Here is a 25,079-nt window from a genome sequence, read left to right as displayed (position 1 = left end):
GCACAAGCTGGAATCAAGATTGCCAGGAGAAATATCAATAACCTCAAATATGCAGATGACACCACCCTTATGGCAGAAAGAGAAGAAAAACTAAAGAGCCTCTTGATGAAAGTGAAAGAGGAGAGTGAAAATGTTGGCTTAAAACTCAACATTCAGAAAACTAAGATCATGGTATCTGGTCCCATCACTTCATGGCCAGTAGATGGGGAAACAGTGGAAACAGTGAGAGACTTTATTTTCTTGGGCTCCAAAGTCACTGCAGATCATGATGACTGTAGGCATGAAATTAAAAGACGCTTGCTCCCTGGAAGAAAAGTTATGACCAACCTAGACAATGTATTGAAAAGCAGAGACTATACTTTGCCAATAACGGTCTGTCTAATCAAAGTTACGGTTTTTCCAGTAGTCATGTATGGATGTGAAAGTTGGACTGTAAAGAAAGCTGAGCACCGAAAAATTGATGCTTTTGGACTGTGGTGTTGGAGAAAGCTCTTCAGAGTCCCTTGGACTGCACGAAGATCCAACTAGTCAATCCTAAAGGAAATCAGTCCTGAATATTCTTTGGAGGATCTGATGCTGAAGCTGAAGCTCCATTACTTTGGCCATCTGATGCAAAGAACTGACTCGTTTGAAAAGACCCTCATGCTGGGAAAGATTGAAGGCAGAGGAGAAGAGGATGACAGAGAATGAGATGGTTGGATGGCATCACCAACTCAGTGGACATGAGTTTGAGTCAAATCCGGGAGTTGGTGATGGACAGGGAGGCCTGGTGCTGCAGTCCATGGGTTCACAAAGAGTCGGACACGGCTTAGCACCTGAACTGAACTGAGGCAGACATGTCTGTTGAGCTCTTGAAATATGGCTTGTGTGACTGAGGAAATGAATTTTTTATTTTATGTAGTTGCTATTAAGTTAAACATTTGCATATGGCTTATAGCTACAGTATTGAGAAGCACCTTTAGGCAATCAGCTGTATGCTTATGGAATATACTTGTCTTTTTAAAAAATAGCTCTTTGTCAGTTTTACATAAGCATTTAAAACAACTTTGTGTTTCCCCTTCGTATACCAGCATGTCACAGAGATCTAGATGCATGTGGGAAAGGCAACTTTGGATCATAATTTTCTGTGGACGTAGTGTGCTTATGCATACTTTAAAGCTGATTAAGGACTTACCAGGCAGTCCAGTGGTTAAGACTCTGCCCATCCAGTGCAGGGGCCACAAGTTCTATCCCTGGTCAGGGAGTTAAGATCCCACAAGCTGCATGGTACAGCCACAAAATATACATAAAAAGCTGATTATAGTAAAGAGACATTTTTGGCAATGGAACAATCATTAAATACTTATGTTGTGTGAAATATGTGTGGCTGGTCCTGTGTTTTCACTTTTACAGTGAATCAGATGTCCCAATAGATGTGGAGACAGTCATATCCACCCCTGTGCCGCTCTATGACAATCAGAAGGCACGCAGTGTGATGAATGAGTGTGAACGGCACGTCATCTTCGCCAGGACCGATGCGGATGCCCCTCCCCCTCCAGAGGACTGGGAGGAGCATGTCAACAGGTAGGTTGCTTCTGAGAGGCCTGGGCACTACAGGGTTCATGGTCAGTGCATTGTGAATATCTTAGATCGTTGTCATTGAAACATATTTTTAGGAGTTTATTTCATTTGCAGCCGTAGGAGTCAGAATGCTCTCCTGTCTTTGTAACTCTCAGCTCATTCTGCAGTGGGCTCCCTGGGAGGAGAGCTTGTGTCTCAGCCATCTTTGCATCCCTGACACCTCGGACATTGCCTGGCACATAGTAGGCAAGTAGTAAGTGTTAACTGAATGTATAAATGAGTCAAATTTGATAGGTGTGACTTGCTCTGTAGTGTATAGAGTACACGTTATGATACGGAAGTTAGCCAGACTACCAAAAAAAATTAAATGTCCGTTTGTATGATACTGTGCTTATAGTGTCTATAACTAGGGTAGTGAAAATGTTTTGGAGTCGTATGAAAGGCTAATAGATGTTTGACTTGAGTGACTTTTAAAGATAGATTTGTAGTCTGTGGTTTTGGGGGAGCACCTCAGCAGGTTTTCATGAGTTTGCTGGCTAGTTTTGCCCTCTCATATCCTACTGACCCTGGGGACTCAGCATTGCTCTTTAGGTCATTCGTTGTTGTTTATTTGGCAAACATTTATTTATCTTTATTTGTTGCGTAAAACTTTATGAAAGTAAAATTTACATAGCATACAATTCACTTATATAATACGTACAACCAGTGATTTTTAGTATATTCATCACCGCAATCAATTTGATGGACGTTTTCCTTACCCCCAAAAGGAACTCCTTACTCATTAATGGTCACTTCCCATCTCCTGCCAACCCCTCCAACCCCTGGCAACCAGTCTACTTTCTGTCTCTCTAAACTTACTTTCTCGAAACATTTCATAGACTCATCCAGAACATGGTCTTCTGTGACTGGATTCTTTCACACAGCGTAATGTCTTCAGGGTTCATCCATGCTGAAGCGTGTGTCAGTAGTCCATTCCTTTTTAATGCTGAATAATATTCCACAGTACGGAAGTGCCACATTTTGTTTATCCATTGATCTGTCGATGGATATTTGGGTTGCTGATGCTTTTTTGGCTACTGCATATGAATAATATCACTATGAATATTCATTTACTTGTTTTTGTGTGGGCATACATTCTCATTTCTCTTGAATATATACCTAAGAGTGGAACTGCTGTGTCATATGATAAACTTGTGCAGAATCTTCAGGTTCTTCTCCGAAAGGACTGCATCATTTTGCATTCCCACCGGCAGCGTATGAGGGTTCCCGTTTCTCCACATCTTTGCCAACATTTGTTTTTCATCTGTCTTTTTCTTATGACCATTCTAGTGAGTGTGAAATGACATCTCATTGTGGTTTTCATTTACATTTCCCTCGTGGCTCTCTCTATGTGTATTTATCTCCTAAGGGAATGTTAAGGTCTTTACATCAGGAGTTGGAAAGTGGTAAACTTGCCATAATGTTGGAGGGTTCTTACTTAATGATAACGGAGGAGAAAGAAGTAATTTGGTAGGAAGAAGGGCAGGAAAGTTCGAGGCTCGTTGGAATGGCTCATGAGTGTGGTTGGAAGCAGGGAATGAGATTGAGCTGGTGTGCTTGTGTGATCAGGTGGTGGCTGGTGAAGGTGGAGCAGTTCTGCACCCTGGTTGAAGATCTTGTGGAGAAGTTCTTCGGGGTCTTGAATTGGAATTAGTGTTGTGCCCTAAGAAGGGGAAATGCTCTCCAGAGCTTCAGATAAAGAGGAAAATTGCTGTGAATGAAGATCAACTACTAGAATATTGCTGGGGTCAATGAGTTCAGCAAAATTGTTTATCACCCTTGTTAAAGGTAATAAATACTGACAGTGGTAGCAACAAAAAAGAACTCCCATTTGTCTAGTGCTTTCTAGGTGCCAGGCATTGTACCAAGTGCTTCCCATGCATTATCTCTTTTAAACCTCACAACTCTCCTAGGCATGCCCCTTCTTTATCTCTATTTTAAAAATGAAGAAACTAAACTCGGAAGTTGAAGAAAGCTTAGGAAGTGGTGGAGCAGGGGTTTGTTCAGAGCACACAGTCTGACCCTGGAGCCCAGTGTTGTCGGCTGCTGTACCTTTTCTTTAAGGGCAGTGGAAAGAGGCCAGTGATGGCTGGACCAGGTGACTTCACGCAGATATGTGTCCCCATTGTGTTATTCGTTGCCTTGTCCTCAGTCTGCAGTTTCAGAAAGCGCATAGAAGAAGTGCATGAGTTTTTCTATCAGTTCACCCCTTGGTCATGGACAAAGGGTTTTGGGTGCACTCGTCATGCTTACCAAAGTCATCAGAGACTTAATAATACGCATGAATGCAAGTTTCTTCATTTACAAGGAGAGATACAGCTGCAGGGCAGACGAGATATTGGGGCAGCCTGGCCCAGAGCCTTGATGCTCAGTAGGAGAGTGTGGGACGCTGTTCTCTTCCAGAAGTGGGTGGCTAGCAGACCATCTGCACGGGGGGTGCCCTCCTCCAACACGGTAGCTGGATGGCAGAGAGGCCAAGGCACACCTCCACCTGCTCAGTCCTGCAGGAAACACTGACAGGCTCTACTCTTTGCTCCTCTTTCTCCAGGTGGCCCTCCATCCCTGTGCTATGCCATTGCCACAGATTGATATGATTAATTAGCGCTCAGTTTATCTCAGATTATTTGTTTTTTAGTGTCTGATGAGATTTTGGAGGCGTCCTTCTCTCATTAGCAACAGGCTTACATCTTCAGGTACGTCATTATTGCACACAGCTAATTTCATTATTTGATGATACTTACTGGCTTCAGTCTCAGAGGTCACCATTTTTATGACCGCGTCCCCAAATTCTGGATCTGTAGCCTGTTTGGAGGTTGTAGTTAGTTCTGTCTGCTCTGATTATAATCATCTGTTGCCATTCTTTCACTTGATTTTATTGTTAAATTGCTGCTTCTTTTCTTCCATGTATAAAATCATGTAAAATTACAGTTTGCTACATCAAGAACTCATATAGGACAGCTCCCTAGAAATGTATTTTTCCTCAGAGAGATGACTGATCTATCAGGGAGTCAGAAACTTACTTTTCTTTTTTAGTGCCCCATTTTGCCCTCCTGAATTATTTCAGTAGCAGATAGCTTCAGATCACTTCTTTTTTTTTTTTTTTGTCTGAGCCACGCAACATCAGGATCTTAGTTCCCTAACCAGGGACCAAGCTCATGCCCCCTGCGCTGGGAGCATGGAGTCCTAAATACTGGGCCACCAGGGAAGTCCCCAGATAACTTGCTGTATTTAGAAAATGCATCCCCCACCCCAGCTGACTCTGGGTTTCTCTAGTAATGCCTCATATTCCATGAAACATGATTTTAAATATCGCTCTCTTCTTGATTTAATTGTCTAGATCAGGGGTTGGCAAACTATGGCCTGTGCGCCAAATCCGGCCCATTGCTTGTTTTTCTATGACCCATGAGCTAAGAATGGATTTTACATTTTTGAGTGGTTGAAAAAAAATCACAAGAAGACACAAGAAATTCAAAATTCAGGGTACGTAAACAGTGTTATTGGAACACAGTCATGCCCACTCGTTTAGGTGTTGTCTGTGGCTGCTTTTGCACTACAATTGTGGAGTGAAATAGTTGTGACGGAAACTCTAAAATATTTAGTATCCAGTCCATTTATAGAAAAAGTTTGCTGACTCCTGGTCTAGATTTGTGTCTGCATGCCAAAATCGTGCGACTTGGTGAACTTTTGAAAGTGATATATATTTGCAGGTATGGTAATGTTTCCCAAAGAAGTTGGACCAGCTTTTTTCCCCAGATGTTTGTCAGATACCAAATTTAATTAGATGCACAGCTGTTCAAAGACATGTAACAAAATACTCCTGACTTATGGCACTTCAGGGCCTTGCTCAAATGGATTCGAGGACATTGCCAGCATTTCAGTAAAAGCGTCTAGTGTCCTACAGCAGATTGTCTATCTTAGAAATCAGAACTTCTGAATTCAATTAAAAAATATTCTCTGAATTTGCTCTAACTGTATCTCTCAGTATTGTATGTGTAATATCTGTGTGTTAATCTCAGACGGATGTTTGAAATTTCGATTCAAGACCTTTGAGTTGTTTATTTCCCCTCCCTCTTTCCCCGTCATTTCTCTTCCTTTCTCCTGGTGTTTAAGCAAAGAATTTTATGATCTGAAAAAGTAAGTGTGACCTTTTTCTTCTCTCTGATATTCTTTGTTTCTCTCTGCTTGACTTCTGGTTAAAGAGAAAAAAAACCCTTTAGACATTTTAATATTGAATTAGTGTCAGAGAAAGAATTATCTTTGAAAATATCAGGCTCGTCTAGGACTGGTGTGACTTCTTGGCTGCTTTGGATAAGAGAAGCCAGAAGTCAGAATGTCATTCGGTTTCAGTGGGAGTGTGGAGAACATAAAATTGTCTGATCTCATCTAAGCAATGGAGAAAAGACATTTTTATACCCATGAAAATTGAATAGGTTTAGATGGGGGAGTGTATTGACTCACTGCAGTTCCCATCAGCTGTTTGACTGTTTAGACTTGTATCTAAAATTCTGTCTCCTGTTTTTAAATTTTTCCTTAATTATATCTTTTGCATACTCTTAATCTTTGGTTAGATCATTTTTTTCTGCCCATTTAATTTTCTAGCCTCCCATGAAGCACACAAAATACAGAGAATATGTTTCAGTTCTTGGAATCACTTTGTTATATATCCAGCAAGAATCCTAAGAACTTTTTCTGGGGGTTTTAGACTCGTGGTTTTTCAGTTTAATTTCAGCTGTCAGTGGTGTATGGTAGTAATTTCTAAATAGCTTTCTAGTCCCCCTCCCGTTTTGTTCACATCATTTGCCTTGCTCCCATCATTTTGGGTTTCAGAATAAATACAGGGTAAGAAAAACGTAGAGAAAACATCCTGTTGTATGATAAAGAACAAGATAATTTTGGAAATGCTGTCAGTACCTCATAAGTAAAAATTATATACACCTCATTCTCTTTCCTTGGGATTAGGGTTTGCAACCTGATTGATAGGCTTTGAGAAAGCTCAAGAGATCCTTGAACATAAGGAAATTGTATCCGTTGTTTAACCTGTTTGATGATCCCTGAGCATTATTGCTGGGGTTAAGCGCCCAGTCGCTCTGTCTTGTCTGACTCTTTGCCACCCCGTGGACTGTAGCCCACCAGGCTGCTATGTCCATGGGATTTTCCAGGCAAGAATACTGGAGTGGCTTGCCATGTGCACCTCCAGGGGCTGGGGTTAAGGCTGCAGTGTAATACTGCTTTCAAGATTTTACAGGTTCTTTATGCATATTATTCACACAGAACTGGAAATTCTAAAATTTTAACACAGATCTTTCATTTCCACTTCAAGAGATTTATCCTGCAGAGAGATTTGCATGACCATGTGAAGATGCAGAGAGATATGTATATGAGTGTATTGGGAGAGGTGGGGTTGTCACTGTGACTGTTTATAATAGTAATAAAAGGGACAGAACCTCAGTGCCCACCAGTAGGGTAGAACCAGCCATTAAAAGCAAGGAAGTTTATTAATAAGGAAATATCCATGTATCTCCAGAGAGCTTTTTATAACTACTTGTGGACATCCTTTTTCTCCTACCACCACCTCCAAAACCCAAGCCCACCAAAGAATCACTATACGTAAGAGAAGTGCTACTCATGTTAGTGTGTAATACTTTAAATAATGTAAAGGAAGGTAAGATTATGAACCAGTGGACTGGTGATGCTAGTTCACACAAGCCTTCCTTGTCCCAAGATATCTTGAGCCCTAACCTTGAGTTAAAGCTTCTACTCCCCCATCTTCCAAGTCCAAAGTCTCTCTGAATATCAAACCACAACAAAAACTGACTAGATCCTGATGCAGTAGCAGAAATTAAGCCAGGAGAGCTGTGGGAAGATAAGAAAATGTCAAGAAACCTGAGATGGCTGCTGGAACCCCACAAGAGGTTTATAAAAGGATGAGCGGCTTTGGAGGTTGAGACGGGCATTAGCTGTGGCAACAAAAGCTACTAAAGACAGAGGGCACTTCTAAAGAAAAAGTTCTGTGACCGTGGACTTGGGCTGCTGTCATAGAACTCTTACTCCCATCAGTAATCGTAGCTAGCCTGAGTTTTATAGATCATCTTGTCCATCTCTTCTCCTTTAGTCAAGGAGACTAAAGGTACACAGCCAGCTCCTGGCTCATAGCTAGTGTTTCCCTGGACTTTGTGACTGTGTTAAGTTGTAAAACTAGAGCTGTAACGTGGTAGGTGGAGATTGTATTTTACAGAAGGAAAGGAAGTTGGTCTGTTATTTTCCTCCTTTCTGGAGGGTATTTACTCATTTCAAGGACAGTGAGATGATGCTTGAGGTTGGAAGCAATGTCCTTGTGGTCCAGGCACCCTGATCTGGCGAAGGGCTCTGTTTACAGTTGCGCCCACAGGATGTGTCTGTTGTGCTGCTCCTCAGGACCTGAGCACCTGCTGTGGTAGGGAGTGCGAGGGTTTGAATTTGTCCTCCGCTGTCCACTGGGTTCAGAATGTAGTGTGTGCACAGCTCCTCCATGTCCTTATTCAGCAGATGGTTTAAGTCCCTGCTCTGTGTCAGATACTTTTAAAACAGACACGAATCTTTGCCGTCTTGGCCTTTCCATCCTAGCAGAGGGAGGCAAACCAGACGTAAATGAAATGGATGGGAGGTGAGGGGGGGTAGGGAGTCCCGAGGTGAGAGTCTTTGTGTTGGCAGTTTTAAGTAGGGGTGTGTCAGGGGAACCCTCAGTAGAAGGCGACATCTGAGCAAGAACCTGGCGGTTGGAGAGGGCGCCATTGTTTCAGGTAGAGGGAGCGGGTGGCTAGGGCCCAGTCTGTGTGGCGGGAGCAGGCAGGCTGTATGGGAGATAAGGGAAGGGGCGATGCAGGGCAGCTTAGTAAGCTGGGGGCTGTCATGGAGGGTGAGGTTGGAGAGCCAGGGGTCCACACAGCCCATGGCGAGGACTTTGACTCTCAGCTGACTTAAATGGGCTTGGCTCGCAGTTGTCACAGTCCTACTTACTTTATCCCAACTGATGTGGAGTGCTACCTTGATGTCATTCCAGGCTCTCATTTGGGTCTGGCATCCACCTAAGTTTTTAAAATGAGGTTTAATCACCAGTTTATTTTTATGGCAGGGAGAGCTGGTAAACAAATACTGAAATAAATTGGGCATCTTCTGTTACCTTTTTCTTGGTATCTGTAGGAAGATTACTGGCCAGAGTCGGAGTCTCAGAGTAATTAAGGTTGTCAGGAGTCGGGTGGAAAGGGTAAAGCTTTAGTCAGCTCCACACTGCTGTGCGGCCTTTCATGAGGTTGGGACGAGCAATAGGGTAGTTTTCTAATAGCAGGGAATTTATAGCTGAGTTGGAGGAAGAGCCATAAAGCCTCCCATAAGCAAGGTCAAAGTGTGTCAACCAGGGTCATACACCGGATGCACAGAGCTGACTTATATGGGACCGTTGTATGGCAGAAATGAGCACAATGTAAAGCAGTTATCCTCCGATTAAAGATGGATTAGAAATACATAACCTATTGAAACATTTTACGAAGTAAATTTGTTAATTGTGGGATATACAGGAGAACATGGAGAAAGAAGGAAGGTTAATGAGGGGTGGATTATTTAGGCGTGGGAGGCCGCTTGCTCCTGTAGTGATTTTGCCCCTGGCACTGGTGTAAGTCGGCCTCTTGTCTTAGCGTGAGGTTTTAGTGCACTGAGTGCCTCCTCACCCTGTCGACCTTCTTCGCGCAGCCTGTGAAAGGCAGATGCATCTGTGCACTGCTGCCTTGCTTCTGTTCACTAATGGCCTGTTTTAGCTGCTGGGTAATTACTGAGCTCTGCTAGCACCACAGAGGCGTAATTCCTGGTGGCTCAGCAGTACAGACTCTGTCTGCCAATGCAGGAGACACAGGTTCAGTCCCTGGGTTGGGAAGAGCCCCTGGAGAGGGAAATGGCAACCCACTCCAGTATTCTTAACTGGAAAACCCTATGGATAGAGGAGCCTGACAGGCTACAGAGTGGACGTGACTGGGCAACTAAACAATGAACAACAAAGCCCCACAAAGACTTGTGTGTGTGTGTTAACACACGTGCTGAGGTGCTTCGCTGCCACGACTGGGGCCAGAATCTGGGTGTTGTGCTTTAGCTTGGTACTCAGCTACTTGGAGTTACACTGTCTCACAGTGGGAACAAAAATCATGACATAATCTTCTTTGCAGTGTACTGGTGCGGGGAGTGTCCCCAGGGTTTGACTCTAATTCCTCAGAGTGTCTCTTACAGGACTGGCTGGACCCTGGCCCAGAACAAGCTATTCAACAAGATCCTCAAAGCCCTGCAATCTGACCGGCTTGCCCGCTTGGCCAATGAAGGGGTAAGACTCCAGAAATCTGCCCCCAGCGGGCCCTCGCTAGCTCAGGCCTCTCTGACTGACTCACTTGTTGGGTGCTATCCCCCACCATCCCCCAACCCCAGTTGCTAACAAGGTGACCCTCAGACTTTTCCCTCTACCTCCTCCGTTCAGGCTTGTAATGAGCCCGTGCTGCGTCGTGTTGCTGTGGACAAGTGTGCAAGGAGAGTGCGGCAGGCTCTGGCCAGTGTGAGCTGGGACACCAAGCTGATCCAGTGGCTGCACACCACCCTGGTGGAGACCCTGAGTCTGCCCATGCTGGCAGCCTACCTGGATGCTCTGCAGACGCTGAAAGGGAAGGTAAGGCTGGGATGCGTGTCTGCCCTGTCCTGGGGTAGCCAGCCTCTGCTGTGGGTTCAGGAAACAGGACTGGGCCGGGTCATTGCCTGGTCAGTCTGGAGGACATGACTGAAGCTAATGTGCTTACTAGTAAAAATAGGAGACATGGTGTCATTTCACATTCTCATTCGGCATAAATGTCTTCAGCCCTCCTGTCTCTAGGATGAGGTGTGGCGCCCCCAAACCAGAGACCATGTTTAGCCTCTACAGGCCTGCCACTTGTGGTTTGAGGTGAGGTGAGAAGGGAGAAGATAGATGAAGGGTTTACCAGGGAGGAGTGTTGAGAGAGGAGTAAGAAGCAGACACTCACGGAGCTGAGAGTGGGGTGGGGCACGGGAGGTGTCCGGAGCAAGGCGCACAGGGCCGACGCCTCAGTCTCTGCTCATGATGACACGCCTTCAGTGGCAACGCTCTGGCTGTAATCGTGCTAGTAGAGCGCCGCTGCACTTCCCCACTTCCTGACGTAGTATTGCAGTCACACTGTTGCCCTTTGTGAGTGTAGTTTACAGCGGTTGTAGTTACTGCACTGGACTGTGTTCAGTGTGATAGAGTTCTGGTTCTGGACGCAGACTGCCTGGCTGATCCTTTCATCACTAATCAGCTGTGCAGTCTTGGGTTAACACCTCAGTTTACTCATCTCTAAAAAATGGCTGATTATAATAATGCCTGCCTAGGATTTTTGTGATAATTTGTTAATCTGGATAGAATGCTTGGCACAAAGTTTGGCACATAGGAAACCCGGGGTAACTGTTAGTGATTTATAAGTGGTACCATTATATTTAGTGTGTTTTGCTCCAGCATGGCCTCAGATAACTTGGATTAATTCAGTTTTTTACTTTTGTGGGGGTTTTTTCTCCTTTGCAAGCAGCTGGCCAGCAACTTTCCCCAGCCATATTCCCCAAATTTCCAGACTTACTGTTTCCTATCTGTTTGTAAGTTGAAGGATGCTGAGTTTGTTTGAAAGCAAAAGAAGACTGGTTTAGCTTCTGGAAATAAAACTCAGGACTAGATGCATTAATGAAATGCATGGTAGGAATTTGACATTGATTTATACATTCTGCCTTTGGAAAGAGAATGGCATTAGTGATCTACCCTAGGGGACCAGTGTGGTCATGCCCCGAGTCCACATCCCTGCTTCTCTCTGTGTGCCCAGTAGGCCTTGGAGGTCTTTTTCCTCATAATGAAGTTGGCACTGCTTTCCAACTGAAGTTACTGTCTGGATGTTCCCAACAAATACGTGTTTTGTGTCTCCAGTGTGCCGGGTGTTGGGATGAGCAAAACAAATTCTCTGTCCTCTGATGGAGCTGATTTTCTAGTGGAGAAAGAGACAAATGAAAAGATGGCCGCAGACGCCCCCCTGTGCTGCTCCTCTGCAGTGGTCCCCCTGGCTCAAGTGCGAATAGGGGGCAGCGAGGGCACAGAGTGGATGTGGGGCCGAGACAGGCCCCTGCCAGAGAGCAGTGGCTTGTAGCCAGGCGTCTCCGCTGCCCTCTGCAGCATTCCGCCTGTGGGAAGAGAATGGCGCTGGTGAGTCTGCTCTGGGGGCCCAGTAGTGGTGCCCAGAGTCCGCTTCTCGGCTTTTCTTTGCATGCCCAGTATGCCTTGGAGGTCATTTCCCTCGATGAAGTTGGCACTGCTTTCCAACTGAAGTTATTGTCTGGGTGTTCTCGAGTGAGTGAAGGAGTGTTCAGATTGACTGAGCGTCACGGACCACTGGCGGTACCCTGCAGGTGTGCCCGGCGCGTGCTGCTGAGCCACAGTGCGGGCTAGCTGGGATGGCAGGGGGAGCACAGCTAGCAAGGGCCCAGACCGCCAGGTGCTGTTCTGCTCTCAGTGGCATCTCTCCCATCAGGCTCTTGTTTTCCCATGACTGTTAGATTCACAGCCAACGTTTAAGCTGTTCCCGAAACTCCCAGTGTACCAGCTGGACGAAATTGTCGGTGGATGGGGTCATGCTTTGGGCCCAGTGACTTTCACCGTCAGGACTGTTGTGAAGGGAGCAGAGAAGGTGTGGCCCATCCTCTTCACTGTCTGCTGAGAGTGGCCCTGTGCTGGAGAGAACAGCGATGCGTGGTCTGCCTGGCTTCATTCAGGCAGAGGAGTCTAAGTGTTCTGTATTTACAGAAAAGTGAGTTTCAAGGCTTTGTCATTTCAGAGGTGTACTCTGCTGTGTGTGTGCTCAGTCGCGTCTGACTCTGCCATCCCACGGGCTGTGGCCCGCCAGGCTCCTCTGCCCATGGGATTCTCCAGGCAAGAACACTGGGGTGGGTTGCATTTCCTCCTCCAGGGACCGTCCCGACCCAGGGACTGACCCTGTGTCTCTTGCAGTGGCAGGTGGATGCTCTAGCACTGAGCCACTGGGGAAACTGCCAGCTAAAAGGGTTTAAAATCTAATATTCAGTCAGATCCTCTACCTCTAGGTGTCGAGTGGCTCACAGTGACAAAGCATCAATTACTTTTGAAGAAACAGCCAGTTCAGGGTGACGATCCTGTGCAGTTTGACACTGTCCTTTGTTACTAGCCTTATATCCTCCTATTTCCTTGCTTGAATTCTTGACTCAGGCCATCTGTGCCTAGAGTGAGCCCTGGACGTTTTTGTCTCTATCTGGTGTCTGTTTAGAAAGCTTTTCCCCGTCTTCTGTTGGAATTCTTCAGAGTGCGTCTCCCTTCGCATGCTGTGTCTTCACTTCCCTCTTCTCTGTTGGATGGTTCAGATCACAGCAGTGAGGCTTCCGTTTCTTTATGGTACTTCCCAGCCGCTCCTCTCTGGTTATTTGTGTGCTTGCCTTCATAGATTGTAGATTAAATTCCTTTGTAGTCAGCATTAGCCTGGTGCCTTGTAACAGCAGTGTTGCATAAATGTTTGTTTCCTGAGTTAAACTGAGACAGCCTCATGGTTAAGATATTCCCCTCATTTTTTGTGCAGAGCTCTTTTTAGTCTTGCTCTTTTAAAATTAAGAACACTGTCCTTTCTTGTCATTTCCAGGAATAACATCTTCTTGTGCTATCTTCCAACTTTTAGTTTTAATTGAAATATAATTGACATATAGGATTTCCCTGTTGGCTCAGATGGTAAAGAGCCTGCCTGCAATGCAGTGTTCGATCCCTGGGTCAGGAAGATCCCTTGGAGAAGGAAATGGCAACACACTCCAGTATTCTTGCCTGGAGAATTCCATGGGCAGAGGAGCCTGGCGGGCTACAGTCCATGAAATCTCAAAGAGTCGGACACAACTGAGTGACTAACACACGTGCACACATACAATTGACATTTATTGACAAGTATACAATATGTTTCAATATTTGTATTATGGTAAAATGATTACCACAGTAAGTCTAGTTGACACCTGTCACTATACATAGTTAAAGAATTTTTTTTCTTTTGATGAGAATTTTTAAGATTTATTCTTGTAGCAGCTTTTACATATGGAGTATAGTATTGTTAACTGTAGTCATCATGCTGTATGTTACATCCCTTGACTTTATTTGTTTCATACTTTTTGATCCCTTTTACCGATTTAACTAATCTCCCATCCCATCCCTCTGACAACCACCAGTCTGTTTGTATCTATGAGTTTGGTTTTTGTTTTGTTTCGTTTTTCCATATTCCAGATACACATTAGATGATTCGATATTTGTCTTTTTCCATCTGACTTACTTCATTTAGCACAGTGCCCTCCGGGTCCATCCATGCTTTTGCACGTGGCAAGATTTCCTTTTTGTGGCTGCATAATATTCCACATTTTCTTTATCCATTCATCCATCAGTGGGCACTTACGTTGTCTTCCTGTCTTGCCTATTGTAAATAATCCAGTGAATATGGGGGTGCATATATCTTTTTGAGTTAGTGGGTTTTTTTTCTTCAGGTAAATACCCAGAATTGGAATTCCTGGATTATGTGGTAGTTCTCTTTTTAATTTTAGGACAAATGTCTATTAGTGTTTTTCATAAAAGTTGTACCAATTTACATTCTCACCAAAATGTACGAGGATTTCCTTTTCTCCACATCCTTGCCAGGATTTGTTAACGCCTGTCTTTTTCGATAATAGCTGCTCTAACAGGTATGAGATGACATCTCCTTGTGGCTTTGGTTTGTATTTCCCTGATGATTAGTAATGTTGAGTGTCTTCTCATGTACAGTGTATAAGATCTGTATATCTTCTTTGGAAAAATGTCTATTCAAATCTCCCACTTTTTAATCAGATTGTCTTACTGGTGTTGAGTTGCATGAGTTCTTTGTGTGTCTTAGATATTAACCTCTTATCAGATACATGACCTGAAAATGTTTTCTCCCTTCAGTAAGTTGCCTGTCCCTGTTGTTGATGTTTTCCTTTGTTTTGCAGGAGTTTTTTAGTTTATAGTTCCACTTGTTTATTTTTGCTGTTGCTGCCTTTGCTTTTGGTGTCAGATCCAAAACAATATTGCCCAGACTGACATCAAGGAGCTTACTGCCTATGTTTTCTTGTAGAAGTTTTATGGTTTCAGATCTTCATTCAGAATCTTTAATCCAGTCTGAGTTAATTTTTGTGTATAAGGTAATACGATGGTCCAGTTCATTCTTTTGCATGTAGCTATCCAGTTTTCTCAGTACCATTTATTGGAGAGACTGTCCTTCCCTTGCTGTGTTTGCTTGGCTCCTTGGTCGTAAGTTGATTGACCGTACATGCATGAGTTTAGTTCTGGGCTCACTGTTCTCCATTCTTCTGTGCGTCTGTTCTTGTGCCAGTACCGTACTGTTTTGATTACTGTAACTTTGTCAGATAGTTAGAAATCAAGAAGCATGATGCCTCTAGCTTTGTACCTTTTTCTTAAGATTGTTTTGGCTATTTAGGGCCTTTTGTGGGTCCATACAAATTTTAGGATAATTTGTTCTATTTCTGTGAAAAATGCCATTGGAATTTTGATAGAGATTGCATTGAATTTGTACAGTATATTGCTTTTTGGGTAGAATGGACATTTTAACAATATTAATTCTTCCGATCTGTGAGCATAGAATATCTCCATTTATTTGTGTCTTACTCAGTTTCTTCAGTTAATGTCTTAGAGTTTTCAGGTAAGATGTTCTCATTCCTTTTACCTCCTTAGTTGAATTTAACCTGGGAAGCCCTAGTTAAATTTATTCCTAGCTATTTAATTCTTTTTGATGCTTTGTAAATGAGCATGTTCTCCATTATTATTTAGAAATGCAACAGATTTTTGTATATTGATTTTGCATCCTGCAAATTCCCTGAATTCATGTATTCTGATGGTTCTTTTGGTGTCTGGGGTTTGCTGTGTGTGATATGATGTCACCTGCAAATCTGTAGTCTCACGTCTTCCTCTCTCATTTGAAGGCCTTTCAGTTCTGTTTCTTGCCTGATCGCTCTAGCTGGGACTTTCAGTACTGTGTTGAATAAAAATGGTGAGAGTGGGCATCCTTGTCTTGTTCTCATCCTAGAGGAAAAGCTTTCAGTTTTCACTGTTGAGTTTGATGTTAGCTATGGACTAAACTTTTCCCACCTGCATCACCATAGTAGTCTTTATTCTTATTTCTCAAAACTTTCCTTGTTTCTGGCTGTGCTGGGTCTCTCTCGCTGCATGGGCTTTTCTGTAGTTGTGGTGAGCGGGGCCTTCTCTTAATTGTGGACATTTTGACTTTCTGTGGGCAGTATGAGGTTCACACAGACGTTTCTTTTCACTGGAATCATCAGCAAGTCTGTAATCTGTATTTACACATCTTTGAGGTCACATTTTTGGTAAATTGTAATGGTATAATGTGGAACCACTGATACGGAGAGCAAACTAAAATTACTCAGAGTTTTCAGCTTCCTTGGGGGTGGTTAGTGTCCCAGGCCCATGTTTTTCAAGGGCCAACTGTATACACTGTAGAGTAGGCTATATTACTTGGAGCATAGTAGCAAATTTCTTTACCACTCCAGAGCTTGAAGGCAGTGTACTAGAAGAAAATGCAGAATTTTATTTTGTTTTAACTTACAAAATCAACTGAAGTTTGTTGAGGAAATTTAGAAAATATAGAAGGAAAGGAAAAAGCTTCTTCATATCTCCATAAAGTTTATTATAACAATTTTCGCATATTCTCTTATTATATTTTTCTTAATTAGAGATGATTTTTATTTTTTCTGTTTTACCTTTAACATTTTAGCAGGGGACTTTCCTATATTATTGCAAACTGTTTTAAGCATTTTAACTTAGTCCATAAGATCTGATTATGTAGATAATGTGCTTAGCCACTTCTTGTGCGTGCCTCGATGTTGCTTCTACTCTTCGACTATTACTGAGAATGAATTTATCTTTTGCTTACCCCCTACCCCCTGTGAGAGTGTGTGTGTGTGTGTACGTACACACGTGCACGCGTGCATGTGTGTTTCTGATACAGTTTTAGGAAAGGGATAGGAATAAGTTTAAGTCTCTTGATGCATATCACCAGATTGGTTTCCAAAGGACTGTATCCATTTACCTTTAATGATGGAGGATGTATTTTTGGCCATCCACTTGTTTGTACTTTTTCTTGTGAGGAAAGTCTGAGAGGCGTCATTGGAATCTGCTCTTGGCTCACAGTGGGGCTGTGTCCTCCCGCCTGACCCTGGTAGTGGAGTCTCCTGCCTTACACTGGAAGTGTCTTCATTCTCCCTTACTTCTAGATCCCCACGTTGATTGACCGGATGCTTGTGTCCTCCAACACAAAGACTGGGGCTGCAGGAGCTGAGGCCTTGTCCCTGTTACTGAAGAGGCCCTGGGACCCTGCCGTGGGGGTGCTTTCTCATAACAAACCAGTAAGTTGGACTTCACTATGGCTCGTAAAGTTTATTTTAGATTCCAGTCTCAGAACCTTGGCAAGAGGATAATAAATGGCGTGTTTAACTGTGTTCACTAATAACTGGCTGTGTGTCATGCTTAACATAGTTTCCTGAGCAAATCAGCGTTGGTGAGGATAAGATAGGTCATGGGGTACATGGGGTTCCGTGGGGGAGCCTCCCTCCCTCACTGGCTTACTGATGGGGTCTTACTCTGTAGAGCAAACTCCCCGGCTCTCCTCTCATCCTCATCGCCTCCTCCGGGCCGTCCAGCTCCGTGTTCCCCACCTCACGCCGCCACCGCTTCTGGCAGTCTCAGCTGTCCTGCTTAGGCAAGGTATGTGGGGGGCGGGGGGCGGCTCGAGAGGCAGGCAGATGCTCAGTGCTTAGTGCACTTAGCACACTCCTTCGTGTTCGAGAGGCGGGGGCCGAGATGCGAGATGGGTGGACTTGAACGTGGTGCACCCTCCAAGCCTCTGGACTGCTGAAGGTGCTCATCCGGGGCTGGAGGGGTCGGGGGAGGCCAGGCGGACTGGAGAGAAGAGCGGGGACTGAGCTCACGGCACGGCAGCCCCTGTCTCCTCCAGGTCGTCCCCGTCGCCACCCACCTGCTGCCCGGTGGGAGTGGAGCGGGAGTGCTGCAGTGCCTGGAGCACATGGTCGGGGCTCTGAGGAGCAAAGTGCTGGAGGTGAGGCTCTCCCCCGTCAGCCACCGCCGCTCTCCCCGCATCCGCACCCGTCTGCGGCCTGCCATCTCACTGTCTGCTTTCTCTCCCCGCAAAGATTCACAGCCATTTCCCCCACAAGCCCATCATCTTGATTGGCTGGAATACAGGAGCTCTGGTGGCCTGTCACGTAAGTAACCCCGTCTTTTTCGGAGGTTGTCTGGGGATCAGCTGGTGCTGCTGCTCCAGAGGGCTACTGTTGAGCCAGGCAATGTGCTGAATGCTTTGCCTGCATACTTGGATTTTAAACTGTGGGAAGCAAGCTTTGTTTTTTAACTTTATTGTGGAAAATGTTAAGCAGAAATTTAAAGGGAGGATAGACTAGTGTAACAAACCCCTTGGGCTCCTCATTAAGCCCTACCAGTAATTGGCTCAGAGCCAAGGTCTTTTTCATCTTACCTCTGCCCACGTTCAGCTCCCTCCAGTTACTTTGAAAAAAAAAACACCAAGTATTTTGTTTATATATTTTAGTGTGTAGCTAAAAGACAGTTACTCCTTGGAAGAAAAGTTATGACCAAGCTAGACAGCATGTTAAAAAGCAGACATTACTTTGACAACAAAGGTCCGTCTAGTCAAGGCTATGGTTTTCGCAGTAGTCAGATATGGATGTGAGAGCTGGACTATAAAGAAGGCTGAGCGCCGTAGAATTGATGCTTTTGAACTGTGGTGTTGGAGAAGACTCTTGAGAGTCCCTTGGACTGCAAGGAGATCCAACCAGTCTATCCTAAAGGAAATCAGTCCTGAATATTCATTGGAAGGATTGATGTTAAAGCTGAAACTCCAACACTTTGGCCACCTGATGTGAGGAACTGACTCATTAGAAAAGACCCCGATGCTGGGAAAGATTGAAGGCGGGAGGAGAAGGGGATGACAGCAGATGAGATGGTTGAATGGCATCACTGACTCAATGGACATGAGTTTGAGTAAACTCCGGGAGCTGGTGATGGACAGGGAGGCCTGGCGTGCTGCAGTCCATGGGGTTGCAGAGTCGGACACGACTGAGCGACTGAACTGAACTGAACTGGGCACTGTCTGTTAATTTCGAAAGGGAGAGGTTTTCTTCACATAAGGGACAAGAGCAGCATTTGTGTTCTCTTGGTTGCATTTGTTCTTGGTGGAGGAAAAAGGAAGGACTCAAGCCTTGCACATTCCCATGATGGAAGCATTAAACTTCCCATCCTCGCAGAGGTTTAGGTGGGGTCCCGTGAGGGCCCCGGTTCTCTTGGTGGGGGCTGCTGGTGTAAGCAGACGTCCTGTGTCTGTCCTCTTACTGCCCTACTGTGTGGCTGGTACACCTGTGTCATCACCTCGGGGTCGTGTCATCACCTGGGAGTTACAACTGGGGAGGAGGAGGTGGGACCGGCCAGTGGCTTCTGGGTAGGCTGTAGCTGTGGGGAGGTCAGTTGGCCTTGAGGCAGGCCATGCCCTTATTTGCAGGTGTCGGTGATGGAATACGTCACTGCCGTCGTCTGCCTTGGGTTTCCTCTGCTTACCGTGGACGGCCCCAGAGGGGTAAGCGCGGGGCCTGTGGGCGCCGGGCCACTGGCCAGTGGGAGGAGCGGAGTAGCAGCCTGCCCCTCCCAGGCGGCTGCTCAGAGGCTGCGGCTCCCCAGGGGGCTCTGTTGAGTGGGCTTGCCAGGCAGTGTTGAGCAAGCATCAGCTGGCTGACTGTAAAACCGGACCTGCTCAGGATGTGGACGATCCCCTCTTGGATATGAAGACTCCAGTCCTCTTTGTCATCGGCCAGAACTCCCTGCAGTGCCACCCCGAAGCCATGGAGGACTTCCGGGAGAAGATTCGGGCGGAGAACAGCTTGGTGGTGGTTGGGGGAGCTGATGACAATCTCAGGTGGGTAGGGTCCCTGGGCGCTGCCAGAGTGCTGTGTTGGAAAGATTGTACCAAAAAATTCTGTATACTGTTCACCCAGATTTCCCAAGTGTTAACATCTTGCATAACCAAAAGTAATTGTCAAAGCTGGGAAGCTGACATGGGTGTGACACTATAATCTAGTTTGCAGACTCGCAGTCGTCACCGTGTCGTCTCTGCGCGCGTCTAGTCCTGGGCCGAGTCCAGGCCGCGCGTGGCTGCTGGTTGCTGTGTCTCCTCAGCCTCCTCTTAATGTGACGCTGTTCCTCAGCCTATCTGTCGTGACCTTGACGCTTCCTAAGAGTGCTGTTCTGTAGAACGTTGCTCAGTTTAGGGTTTGAGGTTGTCTCGTGATTAGGTTGCGGGCACACCTTTGGCAGGAATGCCACGGAGCTCATGTGCCCTGCGTGCATCCTCAGGGCTGCGTGATGTTGCTGTGTCCTGTTACCGGCGAGGTCACCGTTGATCACGTCGTTAGGGTAGTTTCTGCCAGGCTGCTCTTCAGTTGCTGTTTTTCCCTTTGTAGTTAGTAGTCTTCTTGTGGGGAGAAGATATCTTGAGATGCTGTAATCATAGTCTTTGCCATTGGGCTTTCACTGGGGTAGGCATTTCTTTACATTTTCTTCCTAGTAATACTGAGGATGAATTTGAACAAAGATTCTATTTGTCACAGGCATCCTTTTATATTTGGAGTATAAACCACCAGAGTTTGGAACCGATTTTAAGGGGGCATCTTTAGTCATTGAGATGGCCATTCTTCCCTTTCAGGGTCTGCCAGCGGGGCCTTTAGTTGCATTTTCATGAAATGTACTGGGAAAGGGATTGTGTCCTTTATCGGCCTCCTTTCTCACATGCTCAGTCTTATGTATTAGCTTCCTATCAGTGTTTTTACTGGAGAGCTTAGAGTGAGTGCCTGTTCCCACGTGTCCTGTCACTTTCTCACCCAGAGACCCTTTGGAGAGAAGCCTTCCTGGCCTTTGTCATCTGACAGCTTCTTGTGGGCCTAGAGTCTAATCCTTGGGTGCTCAGGGCAGTGCTTGCTTGTGAATACATTCTTTCTCATTAATTCAGCCATCCTTGCCTATAGGAGAGTAGGCTGTTGAGTCGTGGTGAGGGAGTGGGAGGGGTGAGAATACCGTTCGTTAGAGTCGCATCGTGAGGCTGCTTGTGAGACATATTTGCACGGCGCTGAGGGCGTTGGACTGAGAGTCAGGAGACCTCAGTTTACCTCCTGGCTCCTCTGCTTAGGTAAATCGCTTAACTTCTGGGGCTTGGTGTCCTCTTCTGTGATACGAGCACGTTACGTGACAGGGCTAGAGGCCGAACAGCAGTGAACTGGGGCCTCGGGGTGTGGAGGCTCGGAGTGTCGCTCTCCGTCTTGTCACTTGGCGCTGTTTCTGTCTCTGCTGAGACCCCAGGCAGAAGCCAGGGCATTTAAGTCTGGCTTTCAAAGAGGAGAATGCAGCCAGCGGTGGTCGGTTTCTCTGATCGCTTTAGAACTAACCTGTGGCCACCTTTCCTGGTAATATCATTTCACAGCTCCTAGAAGTCTCAGGGTTTGGAACTGTATTGGGGTACCTCAAGATGAGGTCTTAGCAGTCAGATAGAGTTCACCTGTGAAGCCGTAGGTGTAGGACTTATGGGGTGAACAGTCCCAAGTGCCTCCCATGTTTTCTCTGGTTTGTTACCTGTGTTGCTTTGTGTCCTCCCCACAGCTCCATGAGGGAGGCACTAGGGTGCCTTATTTTGCAGATGTGGAAACTGAGGCTCAGAGAGGCTGCAGACCTGCCTGTGGGCTACCTTTATCTTCCTTCTTAGGCTTAGAAAAGAACCAACACAGAAGAGAAAGCCGTTCTTATTTACATTTATTCCTGTGGAATGTTTGGAAAGTAAACATTTCCTCTTTTTTGTCTCTCAGAATAAGCAAAGCAAAGAAGAAATCGGAAGGGTTGACGCAGAGCATGGTGGACAGATGCATTCAGGTACACAGCTGCTTTCCGTGGGCCTCTCAGCTGGGCTTGTCTGTCTGTGACCCTTTAGGCTCGGTCTCCTTGGCAGCATCCTCCCGACTCTGTGGAGGATTGGGTATCCCCTGGGGCCTTTGGGGGACCTGAGTCATAAGCAAAGAAAAGGGGGAAAGAGGGAGGGGAGGGAGAAGGAGAGGAATGATCGAAGATGTGAGCAAAGCGGGTGGGGAGGAAGGGTTCACTGAGGAGTGGTGAAGTGTGACACCCAGAACGCCACCCCACACCCTGGGCACAGGGCCTGGGCTCCTGCAGGTCCCTGGCTGAGTGTAGGGCTTGTGCTGGGCTTTGCGAAGTAGGAGGGACAGCACACTGGTTTCAAAGCTGGGGTGACTCCATTTTAGTAGGAACTGCTGGGGAGCTTCCTGAGGTCTGGGCTCCTCCTTTCCCCAGGACGAGATCGTAGACTTCTTAACCGGGGTACTTACTCGTACCGAGGGGCACGTGGGCTCCGAGCCTCGGGATCAGGATGCCGAGAAGAAGAAGAAGCCCCGAGACGTGGCCCGCAGAGACCTGGCCTTCGAGGTCTCGGAGCGGGGCAGTCGACCTGCGTCACCAGCTGCCAAGCTGCCTGCCTCCCCCTCGGGCTCAGAGGTAATGCAGGCAGAGAGGGGGCGCTGTTGCTGGGGAGTCAGCAGAGTGGGTTCCTGTGCTTCCCAGAGAAGGCTGCTGGCCTTGCCAGGCCTCGGAGTTCCTACAGGGGGAATCCCTGACCGGGGAACTCCAAGGGGACTTGATGACTGACACTCCATCCAAACGACCTTGACTTGACCCTTGTCCTTCTCAATCTACTCAGGATCTCTCCAGTGTGTCCAGCAGCCCCACCTCCAGTCCCAAGACGAAAGTGACCACAGTGGCCTCTTCCCAGAAGTCCAGTCAGATTGGAAGCACCCAGCTGCTGAAGAGACACGTGCAGCGGACAGAGGCTGTGCTGACCCACAGACAAGCTCAAGGTGCGGCCGCCTAGCCCAGGGGCCTCTCTTGGCTTCTGCCTTCTCAGTTGACGTCATGTGGCAGTTGAGAAGTATTGGCACCTGCCGCTTTTTCCAGACATATCTGTCCATGCAGAATTAGGTTGGAATAAATACTGAGGGCTGCTTTCAAGGATAAACTATGATACAAGGTCTGTGCGCTGGTGTGACTGTGTGCTCCACTAATTATAGCCCCGTCTTGGCATTCGGGCAAGTTCTCCTTCGTGAGCCGACTCCATGTGTACTGGCCTCAGATGTTTTTTCTGACTCCCAGTTGGGGAAGCTGTGTCTTCTCTTCAGGCCCAGCCTTTCCTGCTGTCTGGGAGCTCTCCGGGTCCTGCAGACCAGGCTGGCCATGCTCATCAGATACCAGGGCATCTCCAAAGCCTCGTGCCTGCCCTTGGAGAGTTAAGATTCCTGCACTGGGACTTCCAGTGATGTTTTTCAGGAATCTCTGGAGATAGGTTTTCAGTTAGTCTGGGAAATACTTGTTCAGTTAAAATTAAGACAGCAGTGGCCGTGATGTAAGAAGCTGCCCTGCCCCACTTTGATCCAGTCAGCAGTCCTGAGGTGAGGCCTCTTAGGCCTGGGCCAGGAGCGGGTATCATCCGAGAGTCTCCGGCTGGGGAAGAGGCGGCAGCCAGAGGTGGCTGCCAAGCAGACAGACTCTTCGGCTGCGTTTCTTGTAGTGGAGCCACAGGGTCAAGACTTAGACCCAGGCCTTGTCCAAGGTTGCCCAGAGGTAGCTGTGAGTGTGAGTGGATCGATGGAGACACAAAAAGAGGCCAGCCCACTGAGGTCCACACGGATTCTCTGTGACCTGCACCGTCCCCAATGGTGGCCAGAGTCACGTGGGCGCTGTCCCCTCGGCTTTTGATGAAGAGAGAGACAGCAGTTTGTGATGTTTCTGGAGGCAAGGCCGGGAGGCCTTCTGCAAGGCTGACTGGGGGCTGGGTGCAGAACGGGACCCAGAGTGGCGTGGAGGAGAGCCTCAGCACGGCCGCCTGGCACGGGCAGAGCTCGCGGGCAGTGGGTGAGGACAGCTGGGGTTCCTGGGCCCTCGCCAGGCGCCTCGCCTTCCTCTTGGCACTTGACTTGTTGTTGCTCATGGAATCCGGGCAGTGGCCCCATGAGGCAGGTACATGCATTATTTTCAGTTTATGGATGACTCCAAGGAGCTGCTAAGTGGCAGAATCAGGTTTCAAATTCATCAGTAATCCCAGGAAAAGCCTCTGTTTCCCATTTTTCAGAACATTTTCATACCTTTTCTTACTCCCTCTCTCTTTTCTCCTTTCTCTGGCTGGCTGTGATTCTGTAATTCTTTCTGATTCATTCCAGCTCAGTTTGCTGCTTTTCTGAAACAAAATATGCTGGTGAGGAAAGCTCTTCCTCCCGGCACCTCCTCCTGTCTCTTTGGTGAGTATCACTCTCTCCTCGCCTGCACCCTCCGCTCTCTGCTTCTCTCCTCCTCCCCAGCCCTGCTTCTCTTTTGTCTCTGATTCCCCCTGTTCTCTTCTCTCCGCATTTTTCTTTTTTCTTTGCTGTCCTTTGGCTTACTCCGTAGTCTTTGCTTTTCCGCCGTCCACTCTGCCCCTCATGGTGGTTCTCCCCTTCTGGGTCTCACTGTGGTGCTTGGCTCTGCCTCTCCCGTGTGTGCCTGTGGGCCATTCCCTGCGCGCCTGCATCTCCCTGCGTTTTTCTCCTTGCCCCTCATCTCCTGCTTCCATCCTGGCCTCTGCAAGCACTGAGCAGCGTCACTATGTCTCCTTTCCCCTTGGCCCTCCTTCCTGTGCTGATTTTGGTCAATGCATCCATCCCCTGAGCAGTCCTTCCTTTCAGCTGATTGTGGCCTCACGGTGGTCTGGATTGGTTCCCTGTGGCCCCACCCCAGCCTCCCCCGTCACTCCCACCTCCCATTTTTCGTGTGAGTCCAGCCCTCTGTCTCCTTCCTCCTGCCATTCCGCCCCTGATTGCCTGTGCTGAGAAGGACGGGGCGTGCTTCTAAGTGGAAAGAGGAGGGGACCTGTGAGCAAGGCTGAAGGATAACTTAAGTGTCTGGGAGGCTTCGTTCTGTGCAGGATGTGTCTGTTGGATTTGGTGGACAGGGTGGCCTTTCTCAGTCCTGTTACCACTGACCTGGGGACTAGCTTGTGCCGTGGGCCCCTGTTGCCCTGTTACTTCAGGGTCAGAACTGTAAAGTCGTCTCAGCTGTGATGCCCCCGTGCCTAGTAGTTACTCAAAGCCAGCCTGGAGTCCTGGTGATAATCCTTCCCATGGTCAGCGTTTGACAGGCAGACCCTCAGCCTTGGGCCCTTGAGGGGACTCAGAGCTCTGGGGACATCTGCCTTGTAGGGAGGACAGAATAGCCTGCTCCTCTATTGCTT

The 25,079-nt window shown here is 47.0% G+C and overlaps 1 protein-coding gene across 9 annotated transcripts in view; it reads left to right on the top strand.

Annotated features, from left to right (window-relative positions):
• Positions 1-25,079, top strand: part of KANSL3 (KAT8 regulatory NSL complex subunit 3) — a 44,705-nt gene that overhangs the window by 4,757 nt on the left and 14,869 nt on the right. For all 9 annotated transcript variants that reach the window (XM_052649475.1, XM_052649476.1, XM_052649480.1 and 6 more), the window contains exons 3-15: positions 1,393-1,563; positions 9,853-9,943; positions 10,094-10,279; positions 16,957-17,088; positions 17,330-17,446; positions 17,697-17,798; positions 17,893-17,964; positions 19,272-19,346; positions 19,525-19,682; positions 21,619-21,682; positions 22,118-22,318; positions 22,521-22,677; positions 24,034-24,111. In XM_052649475.1, coding sequence (XP_052505435.1) covers positions 1,393-1,563; positions 9,853-9,943; positions 10,094-10,279; positions 16,957-17,088; positions 17,330-17,446; positions 17,697-17,798; positions 17,893-17,964; positions 19,272-19,346; positions 19,525-19,682; positions 21,619-21,682; positions 22,118-22,318; positions 22,521-22,677; positions 24,034-24,111 — 1,604 coding nt within the window. The remainder of the gene's footprint in view (positions 1-1,392; positions 1,564-9,852; positions 9,944-10,093; positions 10,280-16,956; positions 17,089-17,329; positions 17,447-17,696; positions 17,799-17,892; positions 17,965-19,271; positions 19,347-19,524; positions 19,683-21,618; positions 21,683-22,117; positions 22,319-22,520; positions 22,678-24,033; positions 24,112-25,079) is intronic.

This window comes from Budorcas taxicolor, chromosome 11 (assembly GCF_023091745.1).
Source record: "Budorcas taxicolor isolate Tak-1 chromosome 11, Takin1.1, whole genome shotgun sequence".
Taxonomy (NCBI): domain Eukaryota; kingdom Metazoa; phylum Chordata; class Mammalia; order Artiodactyla; family Bovidae; genus Budorcas; species Budorcas taxicolor.
Note: the sequence above shows the minus strand (reverse complement) of the source record. Positions and strands in the feature narration are given on the sequence as shown.